The sequence below is a fragment of the Scyliorhinus torazame genome, chromosome 7 (assembly GCF_047496885.1).
Source record: "Scyliorhinus torazame isolate Kashiwa2021f chromosome 7, sScyTor2.1, whole genome shotgun sequence".
NCBI classification, from domain to species: domain Eukaryota; kingdom Metazoa; phylum Chordata; class Chondrichthyes; order Carcharhiniformes; family Scyliorhinidae; genus Scyliorhinus; species Scyliorhinus torazame.
Genome location: NC_092713.1, coordinates 32,966,218 through 32,987,235, shown reverse-complemented (window position 1 = coordinate 32,987,235; position 21,018 = coordinate 32,966,218). Strand labels below are relative to the sequence as shown.

The 21,018-nt window shown below is 49.5% G+C and overlaps 1 protein-coding gene across 6 annotated transcripts in view; it reads right to left on the bottom strand.

Moving 5' to 3' along the window:
- ccdc18 (coiled-coil domain containing 18) overlaps window positions 1-21,018 on the bottom strand; it is a 239,684-nt gene that overhangs the window by 95,883 nt on the left and 122,783 nt on the right. For all 6 annotated transcript variants that reach the window (XM_072510511.1, XM_072510508.1, XM_072510507.1 and 3 more), the window contains 2 exons: window positions 20,707-20,874; window positions 10,228-10,370 (listed from right to left, as the gene is read on the bottom strand). In XM_072510511.1, coding sequence (XP_072366612.1) covers window positions 10,228-10,370; window positions 20,707-20,874 — 311 coding nt within the window. The remainder of the gene's footprint in view (window positions 1-10,227; window positions 10,371-20,706; window positions 20,875-21,018) is intronic.

Genomic DNA, 21,018 nt, shown 5'->3' with positions numbered 1-21,018 from the left:
AATCCTACTTGCCCGACCGTGCGGCGGCCCCCTGGGCAGCGTGGAATCCCCCAGCGGCAGCCCCACAGACCTTCCCCCTGTCCCCGCAGGCCTGCACTGTAAGGCGACCCGCCAACTCCGATGGGCCCCGCTGTTTCCTCTGCGGGCAAGAAAAGCACCCCCGCCAGCGCTGCCCGGCCCGCACATCCATCTGCAAAGGGTGCAGCAAGAAGGGCCATTTTGTGGGGGTCTGCCAGGCACGAGCGGTGGCCGCGGTCTCCAGCGATGACTCTGGGCTGCCACAGCGAACTTCCCTTCGGGCCCCAGGCGGCCAGCAGTCACCGCCACCCCCGTATCCTAGGGCCACGTGCGGCCCATGGGCGCCGGCATCTTGTTCCCCGGACTCTGCGCTGGACGGATGGGCGCCGCCATTTTGTCCATCTCCGACCACCATGTGCGACGCCATCTTGGATGGGCTCCAGGACCCCAGCCCGGCCGACTATACAATGCCCGATCAAAATTCACTGCGTCTGGCCTCAGTGACTCTGGACCAAACTCGACAACGAACACTCTCAACAGCAACGACGACGGCCTTCATCAACGGCCACGAGACGTCCTGCCTGATCGACTCTGGGAACACGGAGAGCTTTATACACCCCGACACGGTAAGACGCTATTCACTTTTTACCCACCCTGTAAATCAAAGAATCTCCCTGGCCTCCGGTTCCCACTCAGTAGAGATAAAGGGGTTCTGCCTAGCAAACCTCACAGTCCAAGGAAGGAAATTCAACAATTTACGCCTTTATGTCCTTCCCCACCGCTGCGTTGCTGCACTCCTGGGGTTGGACTTCCAGTGTAACCTGCAAAGTCTGACCTTCAAATTCGGCGGCCCTATACCCCCCTTACGGTCTGCGGCCTCGCGACCCTTAAGGTCGATCCGCCTTCCCTGTTTACGAACCTCGCCCGGATTGCAAACCCGTCGCCACCAGGAGCAGACGGTATAGTGCCCAGGACCGGACCTTCATTAGACCTACTAAGGGACGGGGTCATTGAAGCTAGCAACAGTCCCTGGAGAGCCCAAGTCGTGGTGGGAAAGACCGGGGAGAAACATAGGATGGTCATTGATTATAGTCAGACCATCAACAGGTTATGCAGCTGGACGCGTACCTTCTCCCCCGCATATCCGACCTGGTAAACAGGATCACGCATTATAAGGTCTTCTCCACGGTAGACCTCAAGTCCGCCTGCCACCAGCTACCCCTCCGCACGAGCGACCGCAAATACACTGCCTTCGAGGCAGATGGGCGGCTATATCATTTTTTAAGGGTTCCCTTTGGTGTCACTAACGGGGTCTCGGTCTTCCAACGCGAGATGGATCGAATGGTTGACCGGTACGGCTTGCGCGCAACGTTCCCGTATCTCGATAACGTCACCATCTGCGGCCATGACCAGCAGGACCACGACACCAACCTCCGAAAATTCCACCAGACCACTAAAATCCTTAACTTCACATACAATAAGGATAGATGCGTATTTAGCACCGACTGTCTAGCCAATCTCGGCTACGTAGTGCGAAATGGAGTTATAGGCCCCGACCCTGAACGCATGCCCCCATTCACTGAGTTCCCCCTCCCTCACTGCCCCAAGGCCCTGAAGCCCTGCCTCGGGTTTTTAGTTACTACGCCTAGTAGGTCCCTAACTACGCAGACAAAGCCCATCCCCTGATCCAGTCCACAACCTTCCCCCTGTCGATGGAGGCCCGCCAGGCCTTCAGCCGCATCAAAGCAGACATCGCAAAGGCCACGATGCACGCCATCGACGAGTCCCTCCCCTTCCAGGTCGAGAGCGATGCATCAGACGTTGCTCTGGCGGCCACCCTCAACCAAGCGGGCAGACCCGTGGCCTTCTTCTCCCGTACCCTCCATGCTTCCAAAATCCGCCACTCCTCAGTCGAAAAGGAGGTCCAAGCCATAGTCAAAGCTGTGCGACACTGGAAGCATTACCTGGCCGGCAGGAGATTCACTCTCCTCACTGACCAACGGTCGGTGGCGTTCATGTTCGATAATGCACAGCGGGGCAAGATAAAAACCGACAAGATCTTGCGGTGGAGGATAGAACTCTCCACCTACAACTACGAGATCTTGTATCGTCCCGGGAAGCTAAATGAGCCTCCTGATGCCCTGTCCTGCAGCACATGTGCCACCGCACAAGTGGACCGCCTCCGAGCCCTCCACGAGGACCTCTGCCACCCGGGATCACTCGCTTTTTCCACTTTGTTAAGACTACTCCATCGAGGAGGTCAGGACAGCCACCAGGGACTGCCAAATCTGCGCAGAGTGCAAACCGCACCTACCGGCCAGAGAAGGCTCACCTGATAAAGGCTTCCTGTCCCTTTGAACGCCTCAGCATGGACTTCAAAGGCCCCCTCCCCTTCATCGACCGCAACACGTATTTCCTGAACGTGATTGACGAGTACTCCCGGTTCCCCTTCGCCATCCCCTGCCCCGACATGACTGCCACCACCGTCATCAAGGCCCTCCATGGTATCTTTGCACTGTTCGGTTTCCCCGCTGACATACAGTGACAGGGGGTCCTCCTTCATGAGCGACGAACGACGAACTGCGTCAATTCCGGCCCAGCAAGGGCATCGCCTCAAGCAGGACGACCAGTTACAGCCCCCGGAGAAACAGGCAGGTAGAGAGGGAGAACGGAACGGGTCTGGAAGACCGTCCTACTGGCCCTACGGTCCAGGAACCTCCCAGTCTCCCGCTGGCAAGAAGTCCTCCCGGAGACCCACCACTCCATCCGGTCATTGCTCTGTACGACCACCAATCAGACACCTCATGAACGTCTCCTTGTCTTCCCCAGGAAGTCCTCCTCCGGGACCGCGTTCCCGACCTGGCTAGCGACACCTGGACCCATCCTGCTCCAAAAACACATGCGGGCGCACAAGTTGGACCCGTTGGTCGAGAGGGTCCATCTGCTGCACGCTAACCCCCAGTACGCCTACGTGGCGTTCCCTGATGGCCGACAAGATACGGTCTCCCCTACGGGACCTGGCGCCCGCCGGAAACCCACGCGCGCACCACAACCACCACCTCCGCAGCACCTCACAGGAGGGTCAGTCCTCCCGCCGCTCCTGCCTGGGCCCTCCCACCCACCGACGCCCCCCATCCCAGGTCAACCGCTCTCCCCACCAGCGCCGTGTAGGGGTGATGAAGCTGCCATGGAGGCCGAAGCCACGCTCCCGGAGTCGCAGATGCCTGGACCCCCACCGGAATCACCACCGAGGCCCAGACGATCCCAGAGGACGACCAGGGCACCCGACCGACTGATTGCTTCATCTTAACCGATCTGTAACTGTAAATAATAAACACTGACTGTATATATCTGCCATGACTGTAAACATTCTCTAAACACTGGAAGGAGGTATCATGGTACCTCCATATCTGATCATACCATGTGAATAGTTGTAGCCGCTGGCCACCACCCCCGCCGGACTCTTTTTTTAACATGGGGTGAATGTGGTATTATCAGATATTGCAGCACCCGAGAGGCTGAAGTTCCATTGGTCAAACCTGGGGGTTTACCATTGGATGTATAGTATGTAACTCCGCCCAGATAGGCAGGGTATAAGAGTCAGTGCCGTCCCAGCAGCCCTCATTCTGTACCTGAGCTGCTGGGGAACAGTTCTAGTCTATTAAAGCCTTCAGTTATGCTTTAACCTCGTCTTTGCAGTAATTGATCATGTATCATTGAGTTCTTTGGTGGATTAAATCTTGCAATTTCCAGATAATTTGCCTTGACAGAGAACCGTCACCAAGCCAATCTTGAAAGAAATGCTACAGAATTCACTATTTAACCTTCATGCAGACAGAAAATCTTTGTAGTCTCCCCCATTTCTTAGTGAGTTCCTCTGCAGGTCAAATAAAAGGACTCAAACCTTTGCACAGGAGAGACAGTCAATCCCAAACTGGATCAACTGCAGTTCCCTTGAAGCTAACTGGTTGACTGTAAAAAAAAACATTTTGATTTGTTACCATGTAAAACGAGCACTTTAACTTCTAGCTCAATTTTTTAGGGAAAAAATGTTATATTCAGAAAATTGTAGTGAATGGAAATCAGCACGAAACTCCTAAAGACAATTATGCTCGTCTAACTTGATTTGAGTAATTGAATGAAGCAACAGAGAAAGTTGATGAGCCATGCAGGTGTTGTGTGTATGGATTTTACAAAGGAATTTGACAAAATGCCACAATTTCCCTGTTAGCAAAATTAAGGCCCTGGACATAAAACTATGAAACAAAGCAAACAGTAGTGGTGAATGGTTGTTTTCCAAACAGGAAGGACGAATTCAGAGGTATTTCCAAGTGGTCTGCTCTTTTTGATACATATGACCTAGATTTAAGTGTACAGGGCATAATTTTATAGTTTGTAGGTGACACAAAACTCTGAAATATAGGGCAGAATTTAACGGAAACATTTCAGAGTTCATTTGTGGCAGGTTTTGCAGGGAATTTCCTGCCGGATCTGCTGGCGAGTTTCCCACCGCTATCAAACAACACTTAAAGTCACTTTTCTGGACCCTGGAGAGCTTCTCACCGGTTTCGCCAACATTTAGAATTTTTTTCAGCACTGGGAAGCTGAACTTCAAGATTGGGCCCCCATTTTGAAAGGGTGCCCCGATTTCTAAGTGAGCTTCTGTGGCCCCACACTCCTCACCCATGGGCAATGTCACCCCCACACACATGGGGCTGGATTCTTCGCCGCACCTGTCGCAAGATCGCCATGGGTGTAAAGGTTCATTTGTTGTGTTCGATTTCGAGCAAGGAATCTACCAAACGACTTGTGACTTGTCCAAACCAGGATCTTTATTGAATCACATGTGGTGAGATAACGACTATTACAGAATAAGTTATCATGGAATATCTTTGTACTCCTCTGGAACTACTCTAGGCACGACTGTCCACTTGTAAGTCTTATAGTCATCTCTCGATGACCGGATGTGCACCCGCTTATATGAGTGCCTTGTTACATGACCACTGTTTTGAGACCGCATGGGGTGTCTGTACCACCACCTGCTGGTTGGAGGTCTCACCACCAGCCGTCTATGATATTGCTCACAGGCATATCAACACATTGACTTCGGGCGGGAATTGCCGGTCGTCAGGCGGGCCCGGCCAGAGAATCCCGCCCATGGACACTACCCCACACCCCTCCAATGTGAGAACACCCCGCTATGGGGTCCCAGGGGGTCCTCCCTCTTCAGGCCCCCCACGCTCCCTTACAGGCACCCACCTCCAAGGGAGCCTGGTTGGTGTGCAGCTTGTGGTAACCAGCCCCGGCGTGAGCCATGCCATGAGTGAAACCCCGCCCCCTCCCTTCAGCCCCCCAAGCCCCCTTACAGGCGCCCCCCCCCCTTCCAGGGGAGCCCGTTTGGTGTGGAGCTTGTGGTAACCAACCCCGGCATGAGCCATGGCATGAGTGAAACCACCCCCAGTGGTCCCCGTTAAGGTTGCAGTGGAGTCAACGGGCACCTGCTCAATATGGAGTTGGACACTGGCGCAGTTGTCCCCATGGTTGGACAGAAAACATTTGACCGCATTAAGCTGGCGATTCAGATGCTAGATTTGACGCTAGGCCAGGTTGGCCACCTATACTGGTGAACCGTTGAATATCGCAGGTACCACTATGATCCCGGTGACTTATGGACACCAGTCCGTGTGTCTCCCGCTCGTTATGGTAAAGGGCCACGGGCCCAGCCTGTTCGGCCCTAATTGGTTATGCCATCTGCAGCACATCCTCCATGTGAGGTCCGGTGGACTGGGCAAGGTATTGGGGAAATACCTAAAAGTTTGAACCTGGACTCGGGACGATTAAAGGGACCGCAGCCCGCACAGAAGTTGATCCAGAAGCTCTGCTGCGATATTTCCGGACACGCCCAGTTCCCGGTGACTTGCTGGAAAAGGTGGAAACGGAGTTCAGTTGTTTGGAGTCCTTGGGTATCATCAGGCTGGTCTAGTTTGCTGATTTACATTGCCAGTTGTACTAGTCATGGTGCTAGCAAAACGGTTTGTTTATGCGGGGATTACAAATTGATAGCAAATGTACCTTTGCGGTTGGACTGCTACCCCATATCGAGGATCTCTACGTGAAACGTGCATTCATTCACAAAGGTCGATATGAGCCACATCTATTTGTAGCTCGTGTTGGATCCGGCCTTCTGCAAATATGTTACTATCAATAGTTAAAAGGATCTCTACGAGTATATGCGGCTGCCTTTCGGAGTGTCCTATGCCTGTGTTATTTTTCAGTGCATAATAGAGAACAGCCTGCGAGGGCTTCTGCATGGGCAGTTTATTTATATGACGTGCTGGTCACAGGAGCCTCAGAGCAAGAACAGTTGGACAACCTGGAGGCTGTATTAAAAAGAGATTGTCTCAGGCTGGTGTCCACTTACGATGAGCAAAGTGCGTACTCTATGCGAGGGAGGTGGTCTACCTTGGCTATCGGGTGGGCCGCGAAGGTTTGCATCCCGTTGAGGAGAAGATGCGCACCATCCAGCAGGCCCCCACCCCAATGGGCCCCTTGGAATTTTGCTTTTCCTTGGGCTCGTTAACTATTATGGAAAGTTTCTCTTGAACCTTGCTACCACGTTGGCCCCCTTGCACCTTCTTCTGAAGAAGAATTCCGCGTAGCCTGGGGCCAGCCGCAGGAAACAGCTTTTCGGCAGATGAAGAAGCAGTTGTCATCTTCCAGGTTACTAACCATTATGATCCCACAAAATCCTTACTTACCAAATGCGACGATACCCCCCATGGTATTAGGGCTGTTCTGTCCCACCAGATGGAGAATGGAAGGGAACGTCCGATCGCTTTCGCCTCCCGTACATTGGCTGCAGCAGAAAGGAAGTACCCGCAGATCTAGAAGGAAGGTCTGGCGGTGATTTTCGCGGCAAATGTTTTTACTGCCCACGGCCACCACTTCATTATGGTTACGGACCATAAGCTTTTGCTCGGGCTTTTCAAGGAGAATAAAGCAATTCCAGCCATTTCCTCCGCTGGGATCCAACGCTGGGCCCTATTATTAGCTGCCCATGAGTGCTCATTCTAATGTTGCGAATGCTGACGCACTGGTTGCCTTTGTTGACTGGGCCTTTATCGACCCCAGAACGATCAAGGTAGTCGCGACTCTGAATTTCATGGACTACTTGCCTGTCATGGCGTTGCAAATCCGTGAGTGGATCTAGACGGACCCGATCCTATCTATAGTTCGGCATGTGGTTTTGTATGGTAAACTGCAACGACAGCTCCCAGGCGAGTTGAGGGCATTTTCCTCCAAGCTGTCTCAGCTCAGTGTAGAGGTTGGTATCGTGCTGTGGGGTACACGCAGTCATCCCAGAGAAAGGGCAGGAGTTAATCCTGAAAGACCTCCACAATGGTCATCCGGGCGTGTCCAAGATAAAAGTGCTGGCATGCAGTTACGTATGGTGGCCGAGCCTGGACGTGGACGAGAGAAAGTGGCCCAACAATGCTCCATTTGCCAAAAGCATCAGGAGCTGTGCCCCTACATAATTGGGAATGGCTGCGTGCATGGTTGCATGCCGACTTTGTCAGTCTGTTTCAAGGGTCCATGTTCCTCTTGTTGATTGAGCCCCCATTCAAAGTGGCTTGAAGTGTACAAGATGGCGGGAGTCACGTCCCGGAAAAGCATTGAGAAGTTACGTTCATCGTTTTGCAAACAAGGCCTCCCTGAAGTGTTTGTCACTGATAATGGCACATCTTTCATGAGTGAGGAGTTCTCGGGTTTCTGAAGGCAAACAGGGTGCGGCACATACCACCAGGCTTCTAATGGCTTAGCAGAACAGGCAGTGCAAACATTTAAACGGGGCCTCGAGAAAGTCTTGTGGATCAATGGGACACTAGGCTGCTCATTTCTTATTTTGCTCAGGACTACTCCACACACAGTGACTGGCGTTGCCCCCGCAGAACTGCTGGTGGGCCGGAGTCTTTGTACCCGCCGGAGTATGATCTTTTCAGATATAGGTACGAATGTGTGCCACAACCAGGAGCAACAAGGGCGTTGTCCCACTTGACGTCGATCTTCCAGGCACTTTGTGCCAGGGGACTCAGCATTTGTTTGAAACTTCGCTGATGGCATCCATGGATCTCCAGTGTTATCCTCTGCCGGTTTCTTACCAGGTGCAAACCCAGGGTCGTATTATGTGAAAGCACCATGACCACCTTCAATCCAGCCCACCGCTTCTTCGAAAATGTTCTAGTGAGCGGAAAGTTCTCACCCAGCCACCTCTGATGCCACAGCTACCCGTGATGGGACCCCAAGCATCGGCAGTCTCTGACGTGGAGCACACAGCACAGCCGCCACCAGTGGAACAGCCACTACCTCATTCCAAGCAGAAGCATCCTTCGCCTTCCAGGTTCACACCATCTGATCTGGCACCCCAGGTGCGTGACTCCCAACCGAATGTAAAGAGAGTCCGGCGCCCTCCATCCCCACAGACGTCGGAGGATTCTTCGGACTTTGGTGGGCGGGGGTGGGGATGTTATAACCCACAAGTCGCAAGTAGCCTTTGAGGTGGGAGCAATTAACTTCCACGTGCCTCTTGTAGAATACGAGCTCCCCCAGTAAGGGGACGGGGTATCTCTAAACAATGTATAGTCGTACCATATATTAAGCCGGCCAGTTAGGCACTGGCTAGAGAGAAGACCCAGTAGGGAACTACTGGAGCTGTATATAATAGTAGTTGTAAAATAAAGTAAGTTTTTGTTTCAACAAACTCTGTTTGGATTCTTCGTGGCCCTTACAAAAGTGCTGGAACAGAGAAACTGGTGTGTAAATACACAAATCTTTGAAGGTGATAGGATAGTTAAGAAGGTTGTTTAAAGAAACTATGGGATTGTTGCTTTATTAATAGAAGGAAAGAATTAAACAGCAGGGAAGTTGTGCTCAACTTTAATCAAACATTGGTTCGGCTTCAACATATCTGCGATCAATTCTGGACAGATTTTAGGAAGGGTGTCAAACCATAGAGAAGACGTCGAAGAGATTTATTAGAATGCTACTGGGATGAGACTTCAGTTATGTGGAGAGACTGAAGAGGCGATATGACAGAAGTTTTAAGAATCTTGAATGGTTTCGATAAGGACAAATAAGGAGAAACTGTTTCTATTAGTAGAAAGATTGGTGCCCAGAGGCAACAGATTTAAGAGGTGTATAAGGAAACAATTTTTATACTGTGAGTTGGCAGGTTATGAAGCCACTGCCTGCAAGGGTGGTAGAAACAGATTCTATAACATTCAAAAGAGAATTGGATGAGTGGCTGAATGACCTCCTGTGTTGTATTATTCTATGATTCTAGCTTAGAATCCCTTTTGCATTTGATTTTTTTTATCACTAACTTGTGACTCAACAAATTAGATTAGAACATACAAAAAAGCTATTACTGCACTATACAGCAACTTGACCAACAGTTCATGTGACCCCAAAATAACTTGATCAGTGTTTGCATCAGAAAAACATATACCATTAAGGCATTACCAGATGTAATACTTCACAGTCCACTCTCCCAGTTTGAATCTTACTTAGTTAACATTTAAACTAGTGGGGCATCTGGAGAGACAATAGAAATGTTGCACTTCTTCTGGACTAGTAAATGTATAACAATGCATTGACCGTCAAAAAAGTTGCACATTAACTGCAGAATAAGTCAAGTGCAGATTAAAACCCTGCAACCTCATAAATAACCTACATATTGCAGTCATGATGGTTTTCCCATTTCCAACATCATCAATCCCATGGTCTGGGAATCTCAACTTTGGGTAGATTTTCTACTCTTCACTGAGTGGGTGTCAAATGTAGCCCCAAGCGTCTTAGTGCCGTGGGCTGATGTCCACAGGAATAGGACTAAAGCTGCCCCAAACTCACTTCCTACAAAGACTTATTCTGATGGGTGAAGTTTTCATTCTACACTGGATTCAACCCCAAGGCCCTGTGGTGAAAGGATACATTTGCTAACACACTGTCCACTCTAGTTTTTCCAAAATGGCACTGAACATGAGCAAAATCAGAGTTTTCTAACAATTAGGAAATGATGCACAAATAGAATGTGAGCATTTATGTAAAAACTCAAATCTTGCCCTTTCCACAGGGGGAGAAAAAAAAAGGGGGGCTAAACAACATGAACATTTGTTTTCGACAGTTGTTAATCCCCTCTACCATGAAACTTACTTCAAAGCGCTGGCAAGTTCAACCACCTGCTGGTGCTTGCAATCCTGGCCATTGTAAGCCTTCAAAAGCTTGTCTTCTGCTTTTGAGAATTCATCTGTAAACGCCATCTTCTGTTTAAATAATTCTTGCTCCAGTTGAGAAACCTGTTTCAGAAATATAACAACACTTTATCCCAGTGTTAATGAACGAAGCATCAGTGGCGCTATTATGCAGTATTAATCCTCTTGCAAAGTAATCAACCGCATAACTGCAGAGCAGGCCCATAATCTATAAACCAATGAGTAGGAAGACTGAGGGCATATACTGCTATCCCTTCTAATGGGAGATTGTCATTTCTTAATCAAGCCAACTTACAATTTCTAATGATTACTCTGTAACAATAGTTCAAAGTTAATGTTTAATACATCCAGATGTAGGACAACAGAATGGATTTTTAAAATTTGGTACTATTTCATTAAAATATAAATAAGCATTAAACTTATAATATTCAGAATGCATGTTAGGGGCTGGTTTAGCACAGTGGGCTAAACAGCTGACTTGTAATGCAGAACAAGGCCAGCAGTGCGGGTTCAATTCCCGTACCGGCCTTCCCGAACAGGTGCCGGAATGTGGCAACTAGTGGCTTTTCACAGTAACTTCATTGAAGCCTACTTGTGACAATAAGCGATTATTATTATTATTATACTAAACATAGAACGTCATGTTATTGAGGTACAGAAGGACCTACTCATATAAAGGCCATTTAGTCCAACCTGTTCAAGTCAGTGTTTGGCTTCTGTACAAGGAGTAATCCTAATTTCAAGTGTCTGTTCCTACATCACTTAATTCCCTCTCTAACATGCTGAGGCATCACAGCCTGCGGAATGGCGAGTGGCGATAGTTACAGCAGGCGGGAGAGGAGTTCTGGCAGTCACCAAGCCCCTCATTTCCCAGATGAATACCTCAGAGCCCGGGTTGAAGCAGGCACAGCCAGGAGGAACATGTTAATGCCCGTGGGTGGAAGGAGAAGGCCATCACACCTCAGCAAGAAGGCATGGACAGAGGTGGCTGCTGAGGTCAGCGGATGTGACCATGTCAGGCGCACCTGGATCCAGTGCCAGAAAAGGTTCAATGACCTACTGCGGTTAGCACACGTGAGTGATGAGTGGACATTGTGCAGTGTGGTGGACAGAGGAAGGGTGTCCGTTCATTGTTGCAAAGAAGTGTGTCGGTTTCAGGAAGACTCAGATCACACATATCAAAGGCTGGAAAGATAAGTCTAGATAGAGCCTTGGGTCCATCAAAGGGTCAGGTGTCCAAGGGGGTGATGACGTTCTCTAGTCTCTCTGAGGTGATTTGAGCTGGGGGGCAACATGGTATGCTCCTGAAGGTAGAGGGTTAAATACTCAATGAAGCTCTGCACTTATTTTCAGCAGAACGGTAGCCACGACAACTGGGAGAGAGCAGCTACTGGTGGTGGGATGCCAATCCTGGCCATCCCCACCAGCCATGTGGGGCCTATGCTACCGTGGGTAGCACGTGTTCTCCCCGTGTCTGCGTGGGTTTCCTCTGGGTGCTCCGGTTTCCTCCCACAGTCCAAAGATGTGCGAGTTAGGTGGATTGGCAATGCTAAATTATCCTTAGCGTCCAAAAAATGTTAAGCGGGGGTTACGGGGATAGGGTAGATACGTGGGCTTTAGTAGGGTGCTCTTTGTAAGGGCCAGTGCAGACTCGATGGGCCGAATGGCCTCCTTCTGCACTGTAGATTCTATGATTCTATGTTATGGGAGCACTGGAGCTCAATTGCAAATGGGGAGGGAAGTCCCCTGGTCGTAGTGAGGCTGGCATCTCAGAGGAAGGTCATGACAGGATGAGGGTGAAAGTGATGAATGGATGTCTCATCTCTTAGAGCGACTTCAGTTATGTGCTAGTCTTTGAAACACTTCAATGCGACTGGAACCAATCACAATGGGCAGCATTTATTGAAAATTAAGTCTTTATTGTACAAGCAATATTTTGGAATGTTTATTTTCATCTCTCAGATGAGCCATCCACCAGCCAGACAAGAGGCCGTGACCCTCCTTTGGCATCGGAGCATGGCAACTCGCAGGATGCACCTGCGGCACACCCTCTCTCAGCGCCGAGAACCAGCGCAGAGACTGGCACATTGGAGTGCATAACCATTTTGGAAGTGTTGGCAGGGTACAGCAGTGAGGGCACATCACGCTCACTGGTGCAGATGGTGGAGGCACGGACAGCTCAGTGCACTGACATTTGGAGGATTGCTTGAGACTACGCTGAACCCAAGGAAGATGATGAGCCTATGGAGCAGTCCGTAAGATGGCAAATACTGGACGTCCAGCGGGATGTGCAGGGAGATCTGGCAGAGGATGAAGGAGCCTGCATGAGCACTGCGCTGACCATCATCTCCTAGCACACAGCCTCATTCATTGAGAGAAAGGAAATCTTATGGAGGGGCAGCCCTGGGGTTGCATTCGGACCTGCAAGCCCTCACACAGGCACTGACCTCAGAGGTTACTGCCTGTATGTGAGAAGGACGTGGCACCCAATCTCTCTGATGTGTGTCCATCCTTCGTTGGTGAGCACGGAAGTGAGAATTCCCCTATCAATGTCGGTCAAGCTGGTTGGCGTCTCTGGGGCCTCCTCTTATGGTGCCCCGAACAAGGGCAGCGTCTCGTCTGCCTCTCTTACTGTCCCCACACCACCCTATGAATCCGTGGCAACTGAGGAGTGCTCAGTTATGTTGCTGAGTGAACCGTTCCAGGATGAGTCTGCACAGGCACCACAGGTAAGAGGACAGCTGCCAAAGTCATCTTCACCAACAGGGCATCGGCGTCAGCAACCTGCCTGTCATGCCACTGAGAGCGGGGGCACCAGATATAGCACCTGCAAACATAAGCTTAAGTTACAGTAAGGGCAGCACGGTGGCACAGTGGGTAGCGCTGCTGCCTCATGGCGCCGTGGTCCCAGGTGCGATCCCGGCTCTGGGTCACTGTCCCATGTGGAGTTTGCACATTCTCCCCATGTTTGCGTGAGGTTCGCCCCAAAGATGTGCAGGGTATGGGCTGATGCCCTAAGTAGGGTTAATTCCTCTTCCTCGTGTGCCAGGCTTAGCCTGATACAATTTAAGGTGGTTCATAGAGCGCATATGACGGGGGCGAGGCTGAGTAGGTTCTTTGGGGTGGAGGACAGATGTGGGAGGTGCTCAGGAAGCCCGGCGAACCATGTCCATATGTTTTGGTCATGCCCGGCACTGGATGGGTTCTGGAGGGGAGTTGCGAGAACAGTATCTAAGGTGGTGAAAGTCCAGGTCAAGCCAAACTGGGGGCTAGCACTATTTGGAGTAGCGGACGAGCCGGGAGTGCAGGAGGCGAAAGAGGCCGGCATTCTGGCCTTTGCGTCCCTGGTAGCCCGGCGAAGGATCTTGTTAGTGTGGGAAGATGCGAAGCCCCCCAGTGTGGAAGCCTGGATAAATGATATGGCAGGGTTTCTCAGGTTGGAAAGGATAAAGTTTGCCTTGAGAGGCTCTGTGCAGGGGTTCTCCAGGCGGTGGCAACCGTTCCTGGACTATCTCGCGGAGCGTTAGATGGAGCTCGGTCGACAGCAGCAGCAGGGGGGGGACGGACGGACGACATCTCTTTCTGGGGGGGGGGGAGAGGCATCTGAGCAAGAAAAACATAAACAATCCGGAAAACTGATATGTACAGGAGGAATCCAATGTACAAAGTTCTGTATCATATTGATTTGCCATGTTTATGTCTTGCTATGTGAGTTTTTTCTTCTTTTTTTGTTACGGGGTGCGGGGGGGGGGGGGGCGGTTTGTTTATATGGTTGAAAATTTTGTTTAAAATTCTGAATAAACATTTTTTTTTTTTAAAAAGATGGCAGGGTAGGTGGATTGGCCACACTAAATTGCCCCCTAATTGGAAAAAGTGAATTGGGTACTCACAGTAAACACAACCTGATATTTGCACAAGCTGCTTTTGATTTTCTTCCTTCTCAGTTTTCTGTAGATTATCCAGCTGGATACTCCGTTTTTTGATTGTTATCACCATTAATTTCTTATCGCTCACAAAACAACACTCTCCTGTATGCTCGTTATGGTTTCAGCCTCAAATGGCTGTGGCTAGACATCGGGGTTTATGCCTTTATTAATCAGGCATTTGTGCTGATGGGAGTGATTCACTGTGAGGTGTTGGAGATTGGGGTGAATCCCATGGATTGTGGGAGGGCAGGGCACAGCAGGCTAGCCAAAAATGCACCAAATCAGCCTTGGGGTTGAATGTTCCAAAATGCCTGAACAGAGCATGCTTGACACAGCTGTGTGCAGTTTACTGGAAGACTCTGCAAGGATCACCCACTGCACCCTGGAACGATCCAGAGGTATGAAAGTTAAGTGCCAGACTGACCTTCACAGCCAGGGTCCACTCACACAATTAGAGGCGCCGTCAAAATCCTGAGGTGTGCGAAAACCCGAGATCTTTTCATTGGTCCATTGAGCGCTCAAACGTTCCATGTTATAAGCCCTACCGGAGGCTTACACCTCAATTCCCCTCTACTGTCTGTTATCCTCTCCTTTCGACTCTGTCCCCTTTAATTTCGCCCTGTACTGGTCCATCCAAGATGGTCCCCTTCGCTGCCCCTGCCCACGCTTCTTCTCGCACCCTGCCACGTTGCATCTCCCCGCCGCCCCATCCCCTGTCGCATTTCTGTTCACTAGCCTTACCTGTCAGCGTAGCAACTCGTCCAAAGGCCCCTCCTGCTGATCCACCCACCCCTCCACCACCTTCATCTCTTTGTTTTGTGTAGAAGGTTCCCTGCAGACCTCCCCCTCCCCCACCCAAATGAAGACACATTCATATCAGGCAACAGGTCGCCTTCCCCAAAGATAAACAAAATACAGCCATCGGCAGCAGGAGGGGTATGTGTGGAGGGGGGGGGAGCAGTGCCGTCCCCTTACAAACCTTTCACCCCTGCTATCCATTGTCGACCCAACAAGAAAGAAAAAACCTCCACCTGGGAGGAAAAGAAGACACCCCCCCACCCCCACTTTACCGGTTTCTTCTGTTACTCCAAAGTGCCGGCACCTCCATCTCCCAATAAAGTTCATTTCATCCCCAATTTGTGTTCCTTAATAAAGTCATTGGCCGCTTCTGGGGTCTCAAAGTAGTATTCCCAGCTCTCATAAGTCACCCATAGTTTTGCCGGGTAGAGCACCCCGAACCTGATCTGCCTTCGATACAGCACCGCCTTGGCCCTGTTGAACCCCGCACTCCGTTTTGCAAGTTCAGCTCCAATGTTCAGGTATATTCGGACCTTGTACGCCTCCCATTCGCAGTTCCGCATAATAATAATAATAACAATCTTTTATTGGCACAAGTATGAAGTTACTGTGAAAAGTCCCGAGTCGCCACATTCCGGCCCCTGTTCGGGTAAGTGGTTCGGGAATTGAACCCTCGCTGCTGGCCTTGTTCTGCATTACAAACCAGCTGTCTAGCCAGCTGAGCTACACCGGCTTCTCCCTGGCCCACTGCAGGATCTTCTCTTTTTCCACAAACTTGTGGAGTCTTACGATCACTGCCCGTGGTGGCTCCCCAGCTCTTGGGTTTTGCCTCTACCCATCTCTGGGGCCTTGTCCAACATCCCCTCAGCCACCAGCCCCGCCAGCATCCTTGGGACGTACCTTATGGCACTTGTGCCTTCCACCCCTTCAGGAAGGCCGACAATGCATAGGTTCTGCCTTCGCGACCTGTTCTCTTGCTCCTCCACCTCTGCTCTCAGCATCTTTCAAAGGTGTCCCTAGAGCCCCAGCTCCAGCGCCACCACCCGAGTGCTGAGGTCCAACTTTCCATCTCTCGGATCTGCGACCCCTGTGCATCCAAACACTTTTCATCAAGCCTTTCAGGGGTACCACAGCCCTTTCGATCGGTCCTCCTGCATCTCTTTCATTTGTCGACGGAACTCTTCCCTGATGAAAGCCCCAGATGGGGCAGCACGGTAGCATGGTGGTTAGCACAATTGCTTCACAGCTCCAGGATTCCAGGTTCGATTCCCGGCTTGGCTCACTGTCTGTGCGGAGTCTGCACATTCTCCCCGTGTGTGCGTGGGTTTCCTCCGGGTGCTCCGGTCTCCTCCCACAGTCCAAAGATGTGGTTAGGTGGACTGGTCATGCTAAATTGCCCTTAGTGTCCAAAATTGCCCTTAGTGTTGGGTGGGGTTACTGGGTTATGGGGATAGGGTGGAGGTGTGGGCTTGGGTAGGGTGCTCTTTCAAAGAGCCGGTGCAGACTCGATGAGCCGAATGGCCTCCTTCTGCACTGTAAATTCTATGATTCTATGATCAGGGGCTTTCCAACCTGTGCTGGCCCTTCTCCCGCTGCCATCTTTCCAATAGCTGCTGTGCCACAGGTCTCTTCCAACTCCTTGGCCACGTCTTTCACCTTCTGCCGGGTTTGGTAACCAGCAGACATGCCACACCGGGGAAGGATCTTCTCCTCTGATCTTCAGCTACGCTTTTCCATTGCAGTTTCTTAAGTTTTCGGGTAAAAAGTGCTCTTTTCTAGGCCTTCAAGCCAGATCTGCCCAGTGTGTGACCACTCACACCATGGCCGTTTCCGGAAATCCTAAATCTCTTATATTTAATCTTATATTCATTTCTCATTCTAAATACATATTATCGGAAACTGTGTTTCTGCCACCCAAGCCCATTCCTTCGTAACTTTAAATACATTTATCAAATCAACAAACCGGTCTCAATATTTTCCAAGTCATTTGTTCAAACCAGGTAACATCCTAGTGAATCTGCACAACATATTAACATCCCCATGTAGATTTCTTTCATCTTTACAATTACTTATGGTTTTAATTTTATTTGCATATTTGGACACCGCTTTATCTAGTCCGATATCCAAATCATGAATGTACGTAGCAAACAGAAGCTACCCGAAACGGGACCTTGTGGGATACTGTTACCTACTTCCAATCACTACAAGAAACTACCCTCAATGCCCATTCATTGCTTCTTCCATTCTATCATCCAATTTTCTACCCTCCCCTCATTCTAATCATCCCCATTAGCCTCCCTCCTGTTTGCTAACTTGTCAATGGTCCATGTACTGAATTCTAATATACAACCCCATCCCATATTTATCCGCTTTCATATGTTATTTTCACATAGAGGTCTACTGGGTTGGACTGAATTATAGAATCTCTACAGTGCAGAAGGCGGTCATTTGGCCCATCGGATCTGCACTAAACCTCCAAAAGAGCACCCTACCTAGGCCCACTCCCCTATCCCCGTAACCCCACCGAACCTTTGGGCACCAAGGGGCAATTGATTATGGCCAATCCACCCAACCTGCACATCCTTGGACTGTGGGAAGAAATTGGAGCACCCGGAGGAAACCCACGCAGACATGGAAACTCCAGACTGTCAACCGAAGTCGGAATTGAACCCGGGTCCTTGGCACTGTGAGGCAGCAGTGCTAACCATTGTGCCACAATGGTGTCCTAGGTAGTGAACACAACCAAGACACTGGCAATGTGCAGTGCCAGCAGTGTTGGTGAATACTGCCAGACTTCTATCTTCAGTGCCTGGCACACTTCAAATGTTTGATATACAAATTATGCAGGAATAGTTGATTGTCATAATCCGTAACCAAACGTGTGGGACCCCAGTTCAACAAATCTCTTCAGGAGGTCGGGAGATGGGGTGCGGGGGGGAAACCCTGTCACCATACTCAGTGAGAGCCACCAACTGCAATTAATAGGAATGTAGAATATTGACCATGTTGGGGTTAAAAATCAGAAGCTTCCAAAATATTTTGTCGGTCAAGTTCAATCATGTGCTTGGCATTCTAGATGTTATGCTGTGTTCATTGTCAGTAAGAATTGAAATATTGGCACAACAGGAATATGACCACAATTCGGTGACGTTTACGTTAATGATGGAAAGGGATAAGTATACACCGCAGGGCAAGAGTTATAGCTGGGGGAAGGGCAATTATGATGCCATTAGATGTGACTTGGGGGGGGATAAGGTGGAGAAGTAGGCTGCAAGTGTTGGGCACACTGGATAAGTGGGGCTTGTTCAAGGATCAGCTACTGCGTGTTCTTGATAAGTATGTACCGGTCAGGCAGGGAGGAAGGTGCCGAGCGAGGGAACCGTGGTTTACCAAGGAAGTGGAATCTCTTGTTAAGAGGAAGAAGGAGGCCTATGTGAAGATGAGGTGTGAAGTTTCAGTTGGGGCGATGGATAGTTACAAGGTAGCAAGGAAGGATCTAAAGAGAGAGCTAAGACGAGCAAGGAGGGGACATGAGAAGTATTTGGCAGGAAGGATCAAGGAAAACCCTAAAGCTTTCTATAGGTATGTCAGGAATAAGCGAATGACTAGGGAAAGAGTAGGACCAGTCAAGGACAGGGATGGGAAATTGTGTGTGGAGTCTGAAGAGATAGGCGAGATACTAAATGAATATTTTTCATCAGTATTCACTCAGGAAAAAGATAATGTTGTGGAGGAGAATGCTGAGCCCCAGGCTAATAGAATAGACGGCATTGAGGTACGTAGGGAAGAGGTGTTGGCAATTCTGGACAGGCTTAAAATAGATAAGTCCCCGGGACCTGATGGGATTTATCCTAGGATTCTCTGGGAGGCCAGGGAAGAGATTGCTGGACCTTTGGCTTTGATTTTTATGTCATCATTGGCTACAGGAATAGTGCCAGAGGACTGGAGGACAGCAAATGTGGTCCCTTTGTTCAAAAAGGGGAGCAGAGACAACCCCGGCAACTATAGACCGGTGAGCCTCACGTCTGTAGTGGGTAAAGTCTTGGAGGGGATTATAAGAGACAAGATTTATAATCATCTGGATAGGAATAATATGATCAGGGATAGTCAGCATGGCTTTGTGAAGGGTAGGTCATGCCTCACAAACCTTATTGAGTTCTTTGAGAAGGTGACTGAACAGGTAGATGAGGGTAGAGCAGTTGATGTGGTGTATATGGATTTCAGCAAAGCGTTTGATAAGGTTCCCCACGGAGGCTGGGGATTGAGGGTGATTTAGAGATGTGGATCAGAAATTGGCTAGCTGAAAGAAGACAGAGGGTGGTGGTTGATGGGAAATGTTCAGAATGGAGTACAGTCACAAGTGGAGTACCACAAGGATCTGTTCTGGGGCCGTTGCTGTTTGTCATTTTTATCAATGACCTAGAGGAAGGCGCAGAAGGGTGGGTGAGTAAATTTGCAGACGATACTAAAGTCGGTGGTGTTGTCGATAGTGTGGAAGGATGTAGCAGGTTACAGAGGGATATAGATAAGCTGCAGAGCTGGGCTGAGAGGTGGCAAATGGAGTTTAATGTAGAGAAGTGTGAGGTGATTCACTTTGGAAGGAATAACAGGAATGCGGAATATTTGGCTAATGGTAAAGTTCTTGAAAGTGTGGATGAGCAGAGGGATCTAGGTGTCCATGTACATAGATCCCTGAAAGTTGCCACCCAGGTTGATAGGGTCGTGAAGAAGGCCTATGGAGTGTTGGCCTTTATTGGTAGAGGGATTGAGTTCCGGAGTCGGGAGGTCATGTTGCAGCTGTACAGAACTCTGGTACGGCCGCATTTGGAGTATTGCGTACAGTTCTGGTCACCGCATTATAGGAAGGACGTGGAGGCTTTGGAGCGGGTGCAGAGGAGATTTACCAGGATGTTGCCTGGTATGGAGGGAAAATCTTATGAGGAAAGGCTGATGGACTTGAGGTTGTTTTCGTTGGAGAGAAGAAGGTTAAGAGGAGACTTAATAGAGGCATACAAAATGATCAGGGGGTTGGATAGGGTGGACAGTGAGAGCCTTCTCCCGCGGATGGAAATGGCCGGCACGAGGGGACATAACTTTAAACTGAGGGGTAATAGATATAGGACAGAGGTCAGAGGTAGGTTCTTTACGCAAAGAGTAGTGAGGCCGTGGAATGCCCTACCTGCTACAGTAGTGAACTCGCCAACATTGAGGGCATTTAAAAGTTTATTGGATAAACATATGGATGATAATGGCATAGTGTAGGTTAGATGGCTTTTGTTTCGGTGCAACATCGTGGGCCGAAGGGCCTGTACTGCGCTGTATTGTTCTATGTTCTATGAGATCTGTAACCTCCCCACTGCATTCATGACTCCGCCCCTCAATCTATGCAGTCATGGGGTATGGTACGGTCTAATATTAATCTTTGACTTGCCTTTTCATTTATTGAAGATCATAACTGTACAATCAACAGTACAGTGTTCAGGCAGGTGTCTATCCTAATAGGAAGTGATTGCAAGCACTGGAAGGCGTTATCTTTTAGAGCTAGGATTTAACACTTCCATGAATGAACAAGAGCCTTTTCATGTTCTCGTCCAGCTAAAAACCTGAAAGTGCCTTCCCAAAGAAAGCTAGGATATCAGGTTATATCAAATAGATTATGCTACAAAAGCCAAAAGGAAACACTTTGAAAAAATTACCTGTCTCTCTATCACTGCTTGATGATCTTCCAGCTCTCCGATTCTAGTTGTCCCCTTCTGCAACATTTGTTGATACTGTGCCAAAGTCTGCTGGAGATGCATATTCTGCTCATTTGTTTCCTTCATATTGATTGTGGCTATCTTCAGTTCTTGCTGCAGGCAATGTATCTTCCAAAAATAAAAATCAAGAATTCTTGACAATGTTCTCATTAAATGTGAACTTATGCCAGTCTCTAGGGCCCAACTCCTATAATCATAGAATGATAAAGTTACAAGTAAAAGCCAATGTACCTCAACAACTCAGCACTGCTT